Source organism: Salmo salar, chromosome ssa03 (genome assembly GCF_905237065.1).
Source record: "Salmo salar chromosome ssa03, Ssal_v3.1, whole genome shotgun sequence".
NCBI classification, from domain to species: domain Eukaryota; kingdom Metazoa; phylum Chordata; class Actinopteri; order Salmoniformes; family Salmonidae; genus Salmo; species Salmo salar.
In genome coordinates, this window is record NC_059444.1 from 542,402 (window position 1) to 557,114 (window position 14,713).

The 14,713-nt window shown below is 43.1% G+C and overlaps 1 protein-coding gene across 2 annotated transcripts; it reads left to right on the forward strand.

Moving 5' to 3' along the window:
• The first annotated feature begins 8,191 nt into the window (after positions 1–8,191).
• LOC123741588 (deoxynucleoside triphosphate triphosphohydrolase SAMHD1) lies at positions 8,192–10,716 on the forward strand. 2 transcript variants are annotated; one of them, XM_045714351.1, is made up of 7 exons: positions 8,192–8,214; positions 8,356–8,471; positions 8,741–8,880; positions 9,007–9,102; positions 9,266–9,370; positions 9,468–9,605; positions 9,801–10,716. In XM_045714351.1, exons 1-7 carry the CDS (start codon positions 8,207–8,209, stop codon positions 9,831–9,833), a joined length of 636 nt encoding a protein of 211 aa, XP_045570307.1. In that variant the 5' UTR covers positions 8,192–8,206; the 3' UTR covers positions 9,834–10,716. The 2 variants fall into 2 exon arrangements, with proteins under 2 accessions (XP_045570307.1, XP_045570308.1); XM_045714352.1 differs by having other exon boundaries at positions 8,741–8,859.
• The last annotated feature ends 3,997 nt before the right edge of the window (positions 10,717–14,713 follow it).

The window sequence follows — 14,713 nt, forward strand, 5'->3', positions numbered from 1 at the left end:
CCAGCTAAGGCCTTATCAAATAAACCTTTCAAGGTTGCATCAGACTTCTGCAGTGTAGCAAAATTTTGTGGAACTTCCCATTGCACTTCTAACCCAGACACATCAGCAACAGGTACAGGGGTTCCCACATACTTCTCAAGACGCCGCTGGCGGCGTGACTTTCTGGGCCCTTTGGTTCCCCCCTCACACAGACTATCACACAAGTCAGGCAGAGGTTGTAAACCAGCTTTGGCCTGTGCACGAGTGACAACTGAACATGACACCTGAACATCAGACTGGCAAACTGACTGCTCATATAGCTGACCCCCCACACTTCCCAACAGATCAGAGAGTACAGGCACATCCCTCCCCAAAATCATCTCAAAAGGTAGCTTCTCCATTACCCCAACTTTGAGGAGGTATTTCTGACCCTGAATCTCCACTGTGAGTTCAGCTGTGGGCTGCTGTGACTGGTCACCATGGACACATTGGATCAGTGTCTGGTGACCGTAATCAATGTCATTAACAGGTACATTACATTTTCTGATCAACGACAGGGAACTGCCGGTGTCAATCATTGCAGTAAGACTTTTACCATTCACTTTTACAGGTACCAAGACTGACCCTTCCCCAGTCTGTCTATTCTGAACACCATCCCCCTCTCTGGGCACATAACAGTAACCTGAGAGCTTGGATTTACGTAGCGGACACATTGAAGCCTTGTGCCCCTGCTGTCGGCAGTAAAAACAGGTCAGACCCCTCCCATCAGAGCGAACTGCATAATCCCTTACCTCCCTCCTCCCAGACACATAACCCCCAGAGTTACCTCCACCATCTCGGGTATCTCTGATGTCCCTTGTGTCTCGGAGACTCCTTGGAGCGGGTGCTGCAGGTCGTGGTGGGCCCCCTTTACGTGCATTATGGTACTGCAGCGCAAGCTTGGCCGCCATAAGCCCGTCCTTGGGCTCGTGCTCTCGAACCCAGGTTCGAATGTCGTGTGGTAGAACTTGTAGAAGTTGCTCGAGGATGATGACCTCACCGATCTCGTCCTGTGTCTTCTCCTCTGGTTGAACCCATCATCGGTAGAGACCCTTGAGGCGGTGGTACGTCTCTGTCGGTGACTCACCCGATGGCGTCGATGCAGCTCTAAAGCGTTGACGGTAGGTCTCCGAGGAGATGTCGAACTTCACCAGCAGCGCTTCCTTCAAGCCCTTGTAGACGTTGGACAGCCCCTCATCCATTGCTGTGTAAGCCTCTAAGGCCTTGCCCGTGAGCAATGGGACAAGCCTGCAGGCCCACTCTACCTCCGGCCACTGCCACGTCTTGGCCATTCGCTCAAACCTCAGCAAGTAGTTTTCAATGTCCTCCCCCTGCTGGTATGAGGGCATCTTTGGCTCCTTCCTCAGGAATGCTGGAAGATGAACGTTAACCTCTCTAGGCTAGGCGGGACGAATTCGTCCCACCTACGTAACAGCCACGGCTATCCTGTGGCGCGATTTTCAAAACCTTAAAAATCCTATTACTTCAATTTCTCAAACATATGACTATTTTACAGCCATTTAAAGATAAGACTCTCGTTAATCTAACCACACTGTCCGATTTCAAAAAGGCTTTACAACGAAAGCAAAACATTAGATTATGTCAGCAGAGTACCAAGCCAGAAATAATCAGACACCCATTTTTCAAGCCAGCATATAATGTCACCAAAACCCAGAAGACAGCTAAATGCAGCACTCACCTTTGATGATCTTCATCAGATGACAACCCTAGGACATTATGTTATACAATACATGCATGTTTTGTTCAATCAAGTTCATATTTATATCAAAAACCAGCTTTTTACATTAGCATGTGACGTTCAGAACTAGCATACCCCCGCAAACTTCCGGGGAATTCGCTAACATTTTACTAAATTACTCACGATAAACGTTCACAAAAAGCATAACAATTATTTTAAGAATTATAGATACAGACCTCCTCTATGCACTCGATATGTCCGATTTTAAAATAGCTTTTTGGTGAAAGCACATTTTGCAATATTCTAAGTACATAGCCCAGGCATCACGGGCTCGCTTATTTAGACACCCGGCAAGTTTAGCACTCACCATAATCATATTTACTATTATAAAAATTTCATTACCTTTTGTTGTCTTCGTCAGAATACACACCCAGGACAGCTACTTCAATAACAAATGTTGGTTTGGTCCAAAATAATCCATCGTTATATCCGAATAGCGGCGTTTTGTTCGATGCGTTCCAGACGCTATCCGAAATAGTAAAGAAGTGTCACGCGCTTGGCGCAATTCGTGACAATAAAATTCTAAGTATTCCATTACCGTACTTCGAAGCATGTCAACCGCTGTTTAAAATCAATTTTTACGACATTTTTCTCGTAGAAAAGCGATAATATTCCGACAGGGAATCTCCTTTTCGGCAAACAGAGGAAAAAAATCCCAAAGGCGGGGGCGGTCGGGGTCACGCGCATAAGCTAGTGTCTCTTGATGGGCCACTTGAGAAAGGCGATAATGTGTTTCAGCCTGGGGCTGGAATGACGACATTCTGTTTTTTCCCGGGCTCTGAGAGCCTATGGAAGACGTGGGAAGTGTCACGTTAGAGCAGAGATCCTTAGTAAATGATAGAGATGGAAAAGAAGTTCAACAAATGGTCAGACAGGCCACTTCCTGTAAAGGAATCTCTCAGGTTTTGACCTGCCATTTGAGTTCTGTTATACTCACAGACACCATTCAAACAGTTTTAGAAAATTTAGGGTGTTTTCTATCCATATGTAATAAGTATATGCATAATTAAACTAATGTATATGCATATTCTATTATGAACGTACGTGGTAAGGAGAGGGGTAAAAATCCACCGGTAATGTGCCCTAGCCCTAACAGGTTAACACTGCTGGACTGGTCTCCTGGTGCTGGGGCTGGCCTCATTACTGCTTGGGGATCCTGCTGTGGAGTTGAAGTCCCTGCTGCGTCGAGCCTTTGTCGTCCTGGTGTTGGCAGACCCAATCTTGGGCTCTCACTGACGAGTTCCGCTTGGTGAGGAGCTGTGAGGATAGATTGGCGTAGGCCCCGAAACTCCTGCTTGAGGTCTTCGTCCCTCTTCTCAACCGGTAGTTCAAACAGTTCTGGTTGTGTTTGGCCCCTTGGTCGGGCTCCTAGTTTCTCATAATTAACCTCTTCACCAGAAGATTCCATGGTATTCCACCCAGTTTCAACTTCAATGACCTTTTATGACAGTTGATGCTGCTGCTGTGAACGCAATCCTGTACGCATTCCTTTACCTCTCTTGTTGGAATTCACTGATTTGCGGTGCGCCATCCCACTGCTGCCACCATATGTCACGTAGAGTAGGCCAGAAGGCTAAACTGGAAAACCTAACCTCTATAAAAAATAAAAAGATGGCGGAGCCGCAAAAGTTCTTCTGTGCAAAGGTGTTTATTTACATAGTGATTCCGGAACAAAACAACAGTACTGCCATCAAACATATACCTTATGGGACAGCTTAAAAACAAAGCTGCCCCACCCACAGCTCAATCCAAAATGCCTCCCCATGAACTGAAAGAGAGGCTCCTTTTGTAGGGGTAGCCCCTCCCCTCAGAACAATTAACACTAATTAATTAAGCAATTACCTATTCAACATACAGTTTCCATTTATCTAAACATACCAAAATATATACATTGCAACACGTTTATGAAACAACATCACAATATAACATTTACAAAATTACATCACTACTGACAGTGTCTTCCAATATGCCCGTTTACATTAATGAGCCATTCCGGACAGGCACTACAAAGTAAGCCCAATTCCCTTAGCTCGGGTCCTTATCCAGCATACCTGGAAGCTACAGAGATGGAGAGAGAGAGGAACAGAACAAACAACCGCGCTCATCCATAACATCGATAAGTATACTAAATATTGCTTATATTAAATATGAACACCTGTCTTTATTTCTTTATACCCTAACTGGTTACTGAAGTAAGTGTGAAATGTATGTACTAAGATAGAGACGTTAACCTCTATGGGCTAGGTGGGACGTATCAGGTCAAACACTATTTTTACAGAAGTTTACTAAGGGTTGGTAACAGGCTGATTGGTCGGCTATTTTAGCCAGTAAAGGGGGCTTTACTATTCTTAGGAAGCGGAAGGACTTTAACTTCCCTCCAGGCCTAAGGGCACACACTTTCTAGTAGGCTTAAATTGAAGATGTGGCAACATCATCCGCTGTTATCCACAGTAATCTTCCATCCAAGTTGTCAGACCTCAGTGGCTTGTCATTGTTGATAGACAACAATAATTTGTTCACCTCTTCCACACTCACTTTAAGGAATTCAAAAGTATAATTCTTGTCTTTCATAATTTGTCACATATACTTGGATGTGTAGTGTCAGCGTTTGTTGCTGGCATGTCACCCCTAAGTTTGTTCATCTTGCCAATGAAAAATAAATGAAAGTAGTTGTCAATATCAGTGGGTTTTGTGATAAATTAGTCATCTGATTCAATGAATGATGGAGCCGAGTAGGCATTGTTATCCTAAAGGGACATAGTCATGGTAGCCAAAATAATGGCCTGCCCAGCATGTTTGTTGCTTAATTAACTCAGAAACCACACCTGTGTGGAAGCACCTGCTTTAACCTCTCTAGGGTAGGTGGCACCAAATCGTCCCACCTACGCAACAGCCAGTCTAATCCCGTGGCGCGATATTCAAATACCTTAAAAATGCTATTACTTCAATTTCTCAAACATATAACTATTTTACACCATTTTAAAGACAGGACTCTCCTTTATCTAACCACACTGTCCGATTTCAAAAAGGCTTTACAACGAAAGAAAAACATTAGATTATGTTTGCAGAGTACCCAGCCAGAAATAATCAGACACCCATTTTTCAAGCTAGCATATAATGTCACATAAACCCAAACCACAGCTAAATGCAGCACTAACCTTTGATGATCTTCATCAGATGACAACCCTAGGACATTATGTTATACAATACATGCATGTTTTGTTCAATCAAGTTCATATTTATATCAAAAAACAGCTTTTTTACATTAGCATGTGACGTTCAGAACTAGCATACCCCCCGCAAACTTCCGGGGAATTTACTAACAATTTACTAAATTACTCACGATAAACGTTCACAAAAAGCATAACAATTATTTTAAGAATTATAGATACAGAACTCCTCTATGCACTCGATATGTCCGATTTTAAAATAGCTTTTTGGTGAAAGCACATTTTGCAATATTCTAAGTACATAGCCCAGCCATCACGGGCTAGCTATTTAGACACCCAGCAAGTTTAGCCTTCACCAAAATCAGATTTACTATAACAAAAATGTTATTACCTTTCCTGTTCTTCGTCAGAATGCACTCCCAGGACTTCTACTTCAATGACAAATGTTGGTTTGGTCCCAAATAATCCATCGTTATATCCAAACAGCGGCGTTTTGTTCGTGCGTTCAAGACACTATCCGAAATGGTAAATCAGGGTTACGAGCATGGCGCATTTCGTGACAAAAAAATTCTAAATATTCCATTACCGTACTTCGAAGCATGTCAACCGCTGTTTAAAATCAATTTTTATGCAATTTATCTCGTAAAAAAGCGATAATATTCCGACCGGGAATCTGCGTTTCGGTAAACAGAGGAAAAAAAAGAAAGATGGGGGCGACCAGTGCACGCCCCTAAGCCCACTGTCCCCTGATCGGCCACTTGACAAAGGCGATAATGTGTTTCAGCCTGGGGCTGGAATGACGACATTCAGCTTTTTCCCGGGCTCTGAGAGCCTATGGGAGCCGTGGGAAGTGTCACGTTACCGCAGAGATCCTTTGTTTTGGAAAGAGATGTCAAAGAAAGCCAATAAATGGTCAGACAGGCCACTTCCTGTAAAGGAATCTCTCAGGTTTTTGCCTGCCATATGAGTTCTGTTATACTCACAGACACCATTCAAACAGTTTTAGAAACTTTAGGGTGTTTTCTATCCATATCTAATAAGTATATGCATATTCTAGTTACTGGGTAGGAGTAGTAACCAGATTAAATCGGGTACGTTTTTTATCCGGCGGTGTAAATACTGCCCCCTAGCCCTAAGAGGTTAAATACACTTTACTCGAGTTTCCATAACTTTGTACGTTTTTTTAAGTTAAGAACAAATTCTTATTTACAATGACTGCCTACCCCCGGCCAAACCCAGACGACTCTGGGCCAATTGCCCGACGCCCTATGGGACTCCCAATCACGTCCGGTTGTGATACAGCCTGGAATCGAACCAGGGTCTGTAGTGACGCCTCTAGCACTGAGATGTAGTGCATTAGACTGCTGCGCCACTCGGGAGCCCTACAGTACCAGTCAAAAGTTTGGACACACCAACTCATTCAAGGGTTTTTTACTATTTCTACATTGTAGAATAATAGTGAAGACATCAAAACTATGAAATAACACATATGGAATCATGTAGTAACCAAACAATGGTAAAACAAATCAAAATATATTTTAGATTCTTCAAAGTAGTCACCATTTGCCTTGATAATAGCGTTGCACACGTTTGGCATTCTCTCAACCAGCTTCACCTGGAATGCATTTCCAACTATCTTGAAGAAGTTCCCACATATGCTGAGCACTTGTTAGCTGCTTTTCCATCACTCTGTGGTCCAACTCATCCCAAACCATCTCAATTGGGTTGAGGTCGGGTGATTGTGGAGGCCAGGTCATCTGATACAGCACTCCATCACTCTCCTTCTTGGTCAAATAGCCCATACACAGCCTGGAGGTGTGTTGGATCATTGTCCTGCTGAAGATCAAATGATAATCCCACTAAGCGTAAACCAGATGGGATGGCATATCGCTGTGGTAGCCATGCTGGTTAAGTGTGCCTTGAATTCTAAATAAATCACAGACAGTGTCACCAGCAAAGCACCATCACACCTCCTCCTCCATGCTTCATGGTGGGAAATACACATGAGGAGATCATCCATTCACCTACTCTGCGTCTCACAAAGACATGGCAGTTGGAACCAAAAATCTTAAATTTGGACTCATCAGACCAAAGGACAGATTTCCACCGGTCTAATGTCCATTGCTCGTGTTTCTTGGCCCAAGCAAGTCTCTTCTTCTTATTGGTGTCCTTTAGTAGGGGTTTCTTTGCAGCGCTTAGACCATGAAGGCCTGATTCACGCTGTCTCCTCTGAACTGTTGATGTTGAACTCTGTGAAGCATTTATTTGGGCTGCAATCTGAGGTGCAGTTAACTCTAATGAACTTATCCTCTGCAGAAGAGGTAACTCTGGGTCTTCCTTTCCTGTGGCGGTCCTCATGAGAGCCAGTTTCATCATAGCGCTTGACGGTTAAACTTTTGAAGTTGTTGACATTTTCCATATTGACTGACTTTCATGTCTTAAAGTAATGATGAACTGACCTTCATGTCTTAAAGTAATGATGGACTGACCTTCATGTCTTAAAGTAATGATGGACTGACCTTCATGTCTTAAAGTAATGATGGACTGTCGTTTCTCTTTGCTTATTTGAGCTGTTCTTGCCATAATATGGACTTGGTATTTTACCAAAAAGGGCTATCTTCTGTATACCACCCCTACCTTGTCACAACACAACTGATTGGCTCAAACGCATTAAGGAAAGAAATTCCACAAATGAACTTTTAACAAGGCACACCTTTTTTATTTGAAATGCAGTCCAGGTGACTACTGTTAGGTTCTAATTTTTCAGAGTAAGTAACTCACGGACACTAGAGAAGCTTAACCAAGTTGAATTCTCCCCAAAGGGTCGTTACAGCTGTAATTCAGACACAGACATGGCTTCCCCCGTGGTGGTATTCAGACCCCACTTTGGGTGGAGTCTCCTCCTCATCTCTAAACATTGCGTCATTCTCGCTAAGCAGGGAACTAAGTCATATGAACCTTCAGCGGTTTCTTCCCTTGTCAGTACTGTCACGGTTGGTTTCCCTGCACTCAGTCCCTCCCAAGCTTCATTATGGCATCCCTCATGTCTCCTTTGTAACTAATGTTCCTATACTCTGAGTATAACAATGTTCAACGTTTACCCCAGGATCCAAGAGTGTGCAAAGCTGTCATCAAGGCAAAGGGCGGCTACTTTGAAGAATCTCAAATATAAAATATATTTTGATTTGTTTAACATTTCTTAATTTTGATGTCTTCATTATCATTCTACAAAGTAGAAAACAAAGGGAAAAACCCTGGAATGAGTAGGTTTGTCCAAACTTTTGACTGGTACTGTGTATCTGTTTTATTTCCTATCTTTTATTCATTCATACAGGTTCTCAGAAATTGAGTTTTTTTTCTGCTGTATGTTATATGTTGAAAATGAGATGTTATATTGTCTTTTTTCAGGATCACAGAGGCCTTTATCAAGGCGAACCCCCACATCCAGATTCAAGGTTCAGGGGGAAAGATGTTCACCATCTCCGCAGCAATAGACGACATGGAGGCCTACACTAAACTCACTGGTCCGTTCAACCCCATAGAAATATAAAGTGTACAATGGCTCTGGTCTGTTCTACTTACCCAGACAACCAGAGCTTTGAGAGTTTTATGCGTCAAGGCTGTCCAAACAGGCTGGGTTTGCCATACCTGTTTTTTTTGTGTGGTACATTCCTGTCCATACAATTACTGCTGGGTTTGGTTTGCATGATTACCTCTCATCTTCCCACGCTCCTTATCACCTTGTCTCTCCCTCTCACCTGTCTCTCTCCCTTTCTCCTCCCTTCCCCTGTAGACAATATGTTTGAGCAGATTCTGTACTCGTCGTCCTCTAAGCTGGCTGAGGCCAGAGAGATCCTTCAAAACATCACCTGCAGACGCCTCTACAAGTGTGTGGGACAGACCCAGACTGAGGTGCGCGTGGAGGTTTCACAGGTGTGTGTGTGCGTGTGCGTGTGTGTGCGTGTGTTTGGAGAGAGGATATCCTTCCAGGGCTTACTAGCAGAGCTTTCTACGAGATTCATATTATGTGCCTCTCATCCTCGTCTTCTCTTCCCCCAGAAAAAGCTCCTGGAGTGGGCAGGCTGTGTGGCGAGGTCCAGGCCTCGGAATGACCTTAAACATGTTACTCTGCAGCCAGAGGACTTTGTTGTCCATGTGAGTGTCCAGTCTTTTCACCTCAATCAGGGAACTGATTGAATACATTTTACCATAAGCCCCCCCGCCTTCTCTATAGGTAACCCTTTGTTACCAGTTGCTCTGTTGAAAATAGGTATCTCTTTGCATGTCCATCTCTACCCCCTATCTTTCTCTCCATCAGATCATCAACATGGACTGGGGTATGAAGGAGAAGAACCCCATCAACAACATGCGTTTCTACTGTAAGAACGACCCAACCAAAGCTTACCAGATCAGCAAGGACCAGGTCACTACTTCAATGCACTTACGTATACCTATTTTAGAATTATCCAATCATTTTTGGAGCTTGGAAACATGATATAAGGCAATTGTTGTTCCTGTAGGTGTCCAAGCTGCTGCCAGAAAGGTTTGCTGAGCAGCTTATCAGGGTCTACTGTAAGAAGACTGATGAGAGGACCATGGAGGCAGCTAAGAAGAACTTTGCCCAGTGGTGTATGGATATGAACTTCTCCAAACCTCAGGTCAGGAGGCCTCGCTCTTTCCTTTATATATCATTTTATCTCAAGCTTTTAGCGTTTTTACATTGTGTGGGGAAGATGACAGTGCAAGGCCAAGCCAGCTAGCTATCACTATCTTACCTGCACCACACAGAGTATTTTTCCTATGTTTAAAATTGACACTGGTATCCCTGTGTGTTTGTGTTCACATTTGTTTAGGATGGAGATGTGATTACACCAGAGGTCACCTAGGACCAGGGGTTGGTGACCACCACCTCAAGAAAATGAGTCAGGCTTTCAGAAGAAGTCTCTTTACTCAGGGTTCTGTTCACTCTGATTCAGTTTTCCAGGGATTAGATCATGTAGTCTTTCTTTTATTTACTTTTGATGTTTTATTTCAAGCGTACATTTTAGGTTTGGTTATCTTAACGTTATGCTATTTCATGGTAAGAGAAGTGTAGGAGTATGTGAGTATACATACCTGTTCTCCCAGGCTATGCATGTTGACGTGCCACTATCACACATGGCTCTTTCAGATAGCCAAGCAACGACTTTTACATATTTATCCATCCTGGTGGAAGTTACTCTTTGGACAATCATGCTTTACCTTGTAATACTCCCAAAGCTGAATGGGAACTTATCCTTGGTGTTATATTGATCAACATGCAAACAAACAGGTAACCGTTGTTTGTGTTTCAGGGCATTGTCTTTCTTTTATGCATGGTTTCTACGCTGTTTTAGTTGTTATATACCCAGCTACCATAGTTAGCCTGGTCATGCATATCTACAGTATCTAGACTAAAGTAGGAGTTGGCTAAGCACATACAGATCAAAGATCAGGGTACAATGTAGCTTAATTATCTTCCGAAAAGACACCACTTTAACTGACAAACAATGTTAAGTTATCATATTATCTTTGTTTTCATCCATGTACCCTACTGAGGCAAGCAGCTATCTGTCTAGTGTTTGGTATCATTTGGGAGTCTCGTTATCTTCATTTAAACAACATGAACACAATGTTTACCCTAAAGTCTGCCTCGATGAGCCCACAGCTGTTGATCAGACAGACATGTTTGTTGATTTAAGTTATGCACTTTGTTTTAAATAAATAATATAATTTTGAATGAAAGACTAATGAGGTGGAGAGTCTCACTTTTTGAAGGGTTTTGTAATACAGAATGTAACCGGCCACATCTGCGAAATACAACCCTCTTCTCTGCCTGGCTATCTGAGTTCTGTTTCCTTAGAACTTTGTGTAGAAGACAGCTCTAGCATCCTGAATCCTCAATTTAACCATTATAGGGGTGAACAGAAAACAAATCTCGGTTAACCCAGAACAAAAATCTTGCGTTATTTGATCAGCTGCGTGATTTAGTTCTGGGTCCATACCTATTAGAAATTGGGAGTTCCGGTTTGCGAAGTCTCCACCTCACAAAAGGAAACTCTCAGCCGTAAACCAGATGTAACCTGGATATAGACGTTCCATAAATCGGCATGCGAAAGTGAGTAGATTACCTTGAAAACAATGGTCAGGCATCTTGGACGCAGTTTCCAGTTATTATTCCTCAGTGGAATTACTGCTGCTCCTTATACCAGAGACGGAAGAGGAAGCTGAGACATCCGACTCAATGTTTTCTGATCGGGGCGGGGCCACTCTGGTCTGCTTATTGCCCCTGACCCGCAGAGGTATCCCTGTGTGCTAACACTTACACAGACCGAGACCTTGGGGGGTCTATGGTAAACGGCTTGAGTCGTTCATCTTAGGTTATACTATGCATTCCATCCCGTTGTGAGAGGGTCAGTGCTGTCTGGGTTCCTTGGGACATTCCTACCCTAAACCTTAACCTTGGGCTAAGGGGCAGCAATTGACACGGCTGGATAAAAAAAAATGTACCCGATTTAATCTGGTTACCAATCCTACCCAGTAACTAGAATATGCATATACTTATTATATATGGATAGAAAACACCCTAAATTTTCCAAAACTGTTTGAATGGTGTCTGTGAGTATAACAGAACTCAAATGGCAGGTCAAAACCTGAGAGAATTCCTTTACAGGAAGTGGAACCTGTCTGACCATTTCTGGAACTTCTTTGCCATCTCTATCAGGGTTTACTAAGGATCTCTGCTTTAGACACTTCCCACGTCGTCCATAGGCTCTCAGAGCCCGGGAAAAAGAGAATGTCGTCATTCAGCCCCAGGCTGAAACACATTATCGCCTTTCTCAAGTGGCCCATCAAGAGACACTAGCTTATGCGCGTGACCCCGATCCGCCCCGCCTTTGGGATTTTTTTCCTCTGTTTGCCGAAAAGGAGATTCGCCTGTGGAATATTATCGCTTTTCTACGAGAAAATGCCGTAAAATGATTTTAGCTAACAGCGGTTGACATGTTTCGAACGGCAATGGAATACTTTGAATTTTATTGTCGGGAATTGCGCCGAGCGCGACGCTTCTTTACTATTTTCGGATAGTGTCTGGAACGCACACAAAACGGAGCTTATTCGGATATAACGATGGATTATTTTGGACCAAACCAACATTTGTTATTGAAGTAGACGTCCTGGGTGTGCATTCAGACGAAGAGAACAAAGGTAATGGTAATATTTTATAATAGTAATGTTATGGTTAGTGCTAAACTTGCCGGGTGTCTAAATACGAGCCCGTGATGCCTGGGACAGGTATACTTAGAATATTGCAAAATGTGCTTTCACCAAAGGCTATTTTAAAATCGGACATATCGAGTGCATAGAGGAGGTCTGTAATCTATAATTCTTAAAATAATTGTTATGCTTTTTGCGAATGTTTATCGGTAATTTAGTAATTTAATGTTAGCGAATTCCCCGAAGTTTGCGGGGGTATGCTAGTTCTGAACGTCACATGCATAATGTAAAAAGCTGGTTTTGATATAAATATGAACTTGATTGAACAAAACATGCATGTATTGTATAACATAATGTCCTAGGGTGTGTCATCTGATGGAGATTATCAAAGGTGAGTGCTGCATTTAGCTGTTTTCTGGGTTTTGGTGACATTATATGCTGGCTTGAAAAATGGGTGTCTGATTATTTCTGGCTTGGTACTCTGCTGACATAATCTAATGTTTTGCTTTCGTTGTAAAGCCTTTTTGAAATCGGACAGTGTGGTTAGATTAACGAGAGTCTTATCTTTAAATGGCTGTAAAATAGTCATATGTTTGAGAAATTGAAGTAATAGGATTTTGAAGATTTTGAAAATCGCGCCACAGGCTGGCAGTGGCTGTTACGTAGGTGGGACGAATTCGTCCCGCCGGTCCCATAGAGGTTAACCCTAACCTTAACCCTTACCTTAACAATGCTGCTCGCTCAATAGGCCTATTTGGAAGTTGATAACTTTGGTAGCCTACAGACAGAATAATCTTCTCTTTTCAGCAGGATCCATTTGCTTTCCAACCTGCAATTGTATTTGAAATATTGCGAAAGCCCTGTTGTAGCTGCATCACTGACAGATTTGCCACATGTTCCCAACTTGTAGGCATGCCTTGTGATTGGGCTACACACAATCCACAGCTATTTTTTTAAATAAGCTATTGATCCTCTCTGGCTAAATTACAGGCCTACTCCTGGTGTAGTAATCTGAATGATTTCATTTCTTTCTGAACAGACAGAAGTAATCTATCACTTAGGCAAATGTATTTTAATGTATCGGGTGCTGCACCAACTCAAGCACCCTTCCTGCGGGGCTATGATTCTATAAGGAAATAAATGATTAAGTGCAACTGCTGGAGAGATAAGAGTTGCAGGCTCGTTTCTATCAGAGCAGAGAGAGAGAGGGAGATTATAGAAACTGAATCTCCTAGTTCTCCCACCACAGCAATGGCCACTCGTTGGTCTATATAAAGTTGTGGCCAAAACTTTTGAGAATGACATAAATATAAATTTTCATAAAGTCTGCTGCCTCAGTTTGTATGATGGCAATTTGCATGTACTCTAGAATGTTATGAAGAGTGATCAGATGAATTGCAATTAATTGCAAAGTCCCTCTTTGCCATGCAAATGAACTGAATTCCCCCCCAAAATTCCACTGCATTTCAGCCCCTGCCACAAAGGACCAGCTGACATCATGTCAGTGATGCTCTCGTTAACACAGGTGTGAGTGTTGACGAGGACAAGGCTGGAGATCACTCTCTCATGCTGATTGAGTTTGAATAACAGACTGGAAGCTTCAAAAGGGAGGCTGGTGCTTGGAATCATTGTTCTTCCTTTGTCAACTAGGGTTAACTGCAAGGAAACACGTGCCGTCATCATTGCTTTGCACAAAAAGGGCTTCACAGGCAAGGATATTGTTGCCAGTAAGATTGCACCTAAATCAACCATTTATCGGATCATCAAGAACTTCAAGGAGAGCGGTTCAATTGTTGTGAAGAAGGCGAAGGGCAGCAAAGAACCACTTCTCTCAGGAAAACATCAGGGACAGACTGATATTCTGCCAAAGGTACAGGGATTGGACTGCTGAGAACTGAGGTAAAGTCATTTTCTCTGATGAATCTCCTTTCCGATTGTTTGGGGCATCCGGAAAAAGCTTGTCTGGAGAAGACAAGGTGAGCGCTACCATCAGTCCTGTGTCATGCCAACAGTAAAGCATCCTGAGACCATTCATGTGTGGGGTTGTTTCTCAGCCAAGGGAGTGGGCTCACTCACAATTTTTCCTAAGAACACAGCCATGAATAAAGAATGATACCAACACATCCTCCGAGAGCAACTTCTCCCAACCATCCAGGAACAGTTTGGTGACGAACAATGCCTTTTCCAGCATGATGGAGCACCTTGCCATAAGGCATAAGTGATAACTAAGTGTCTCGGAGAACAAAACATCGATATTTTGGGTCCATGGCACGGAAACTCCCCACAGACCTTAATCCCATTGAGAACTTGTGGTCAATGCTCAAGAGGCAAATCCTGGCAAATGGTTTCCGGAACGAATCAGTCCAAAACCGAGGGAGGTGCTGGATCCTGTGCTGGCAGGATCCTGTGCTGCTGGATCCTGTGCTGCTGGATCCTGTGCTGCTGATCCCTGTGCTGCTGGATCCTGTGCTGCTGGATCCTGTGCTGACAGAGATCCTGTGCTGACAAGATCCTGTGCTGACAAGATCCTGTG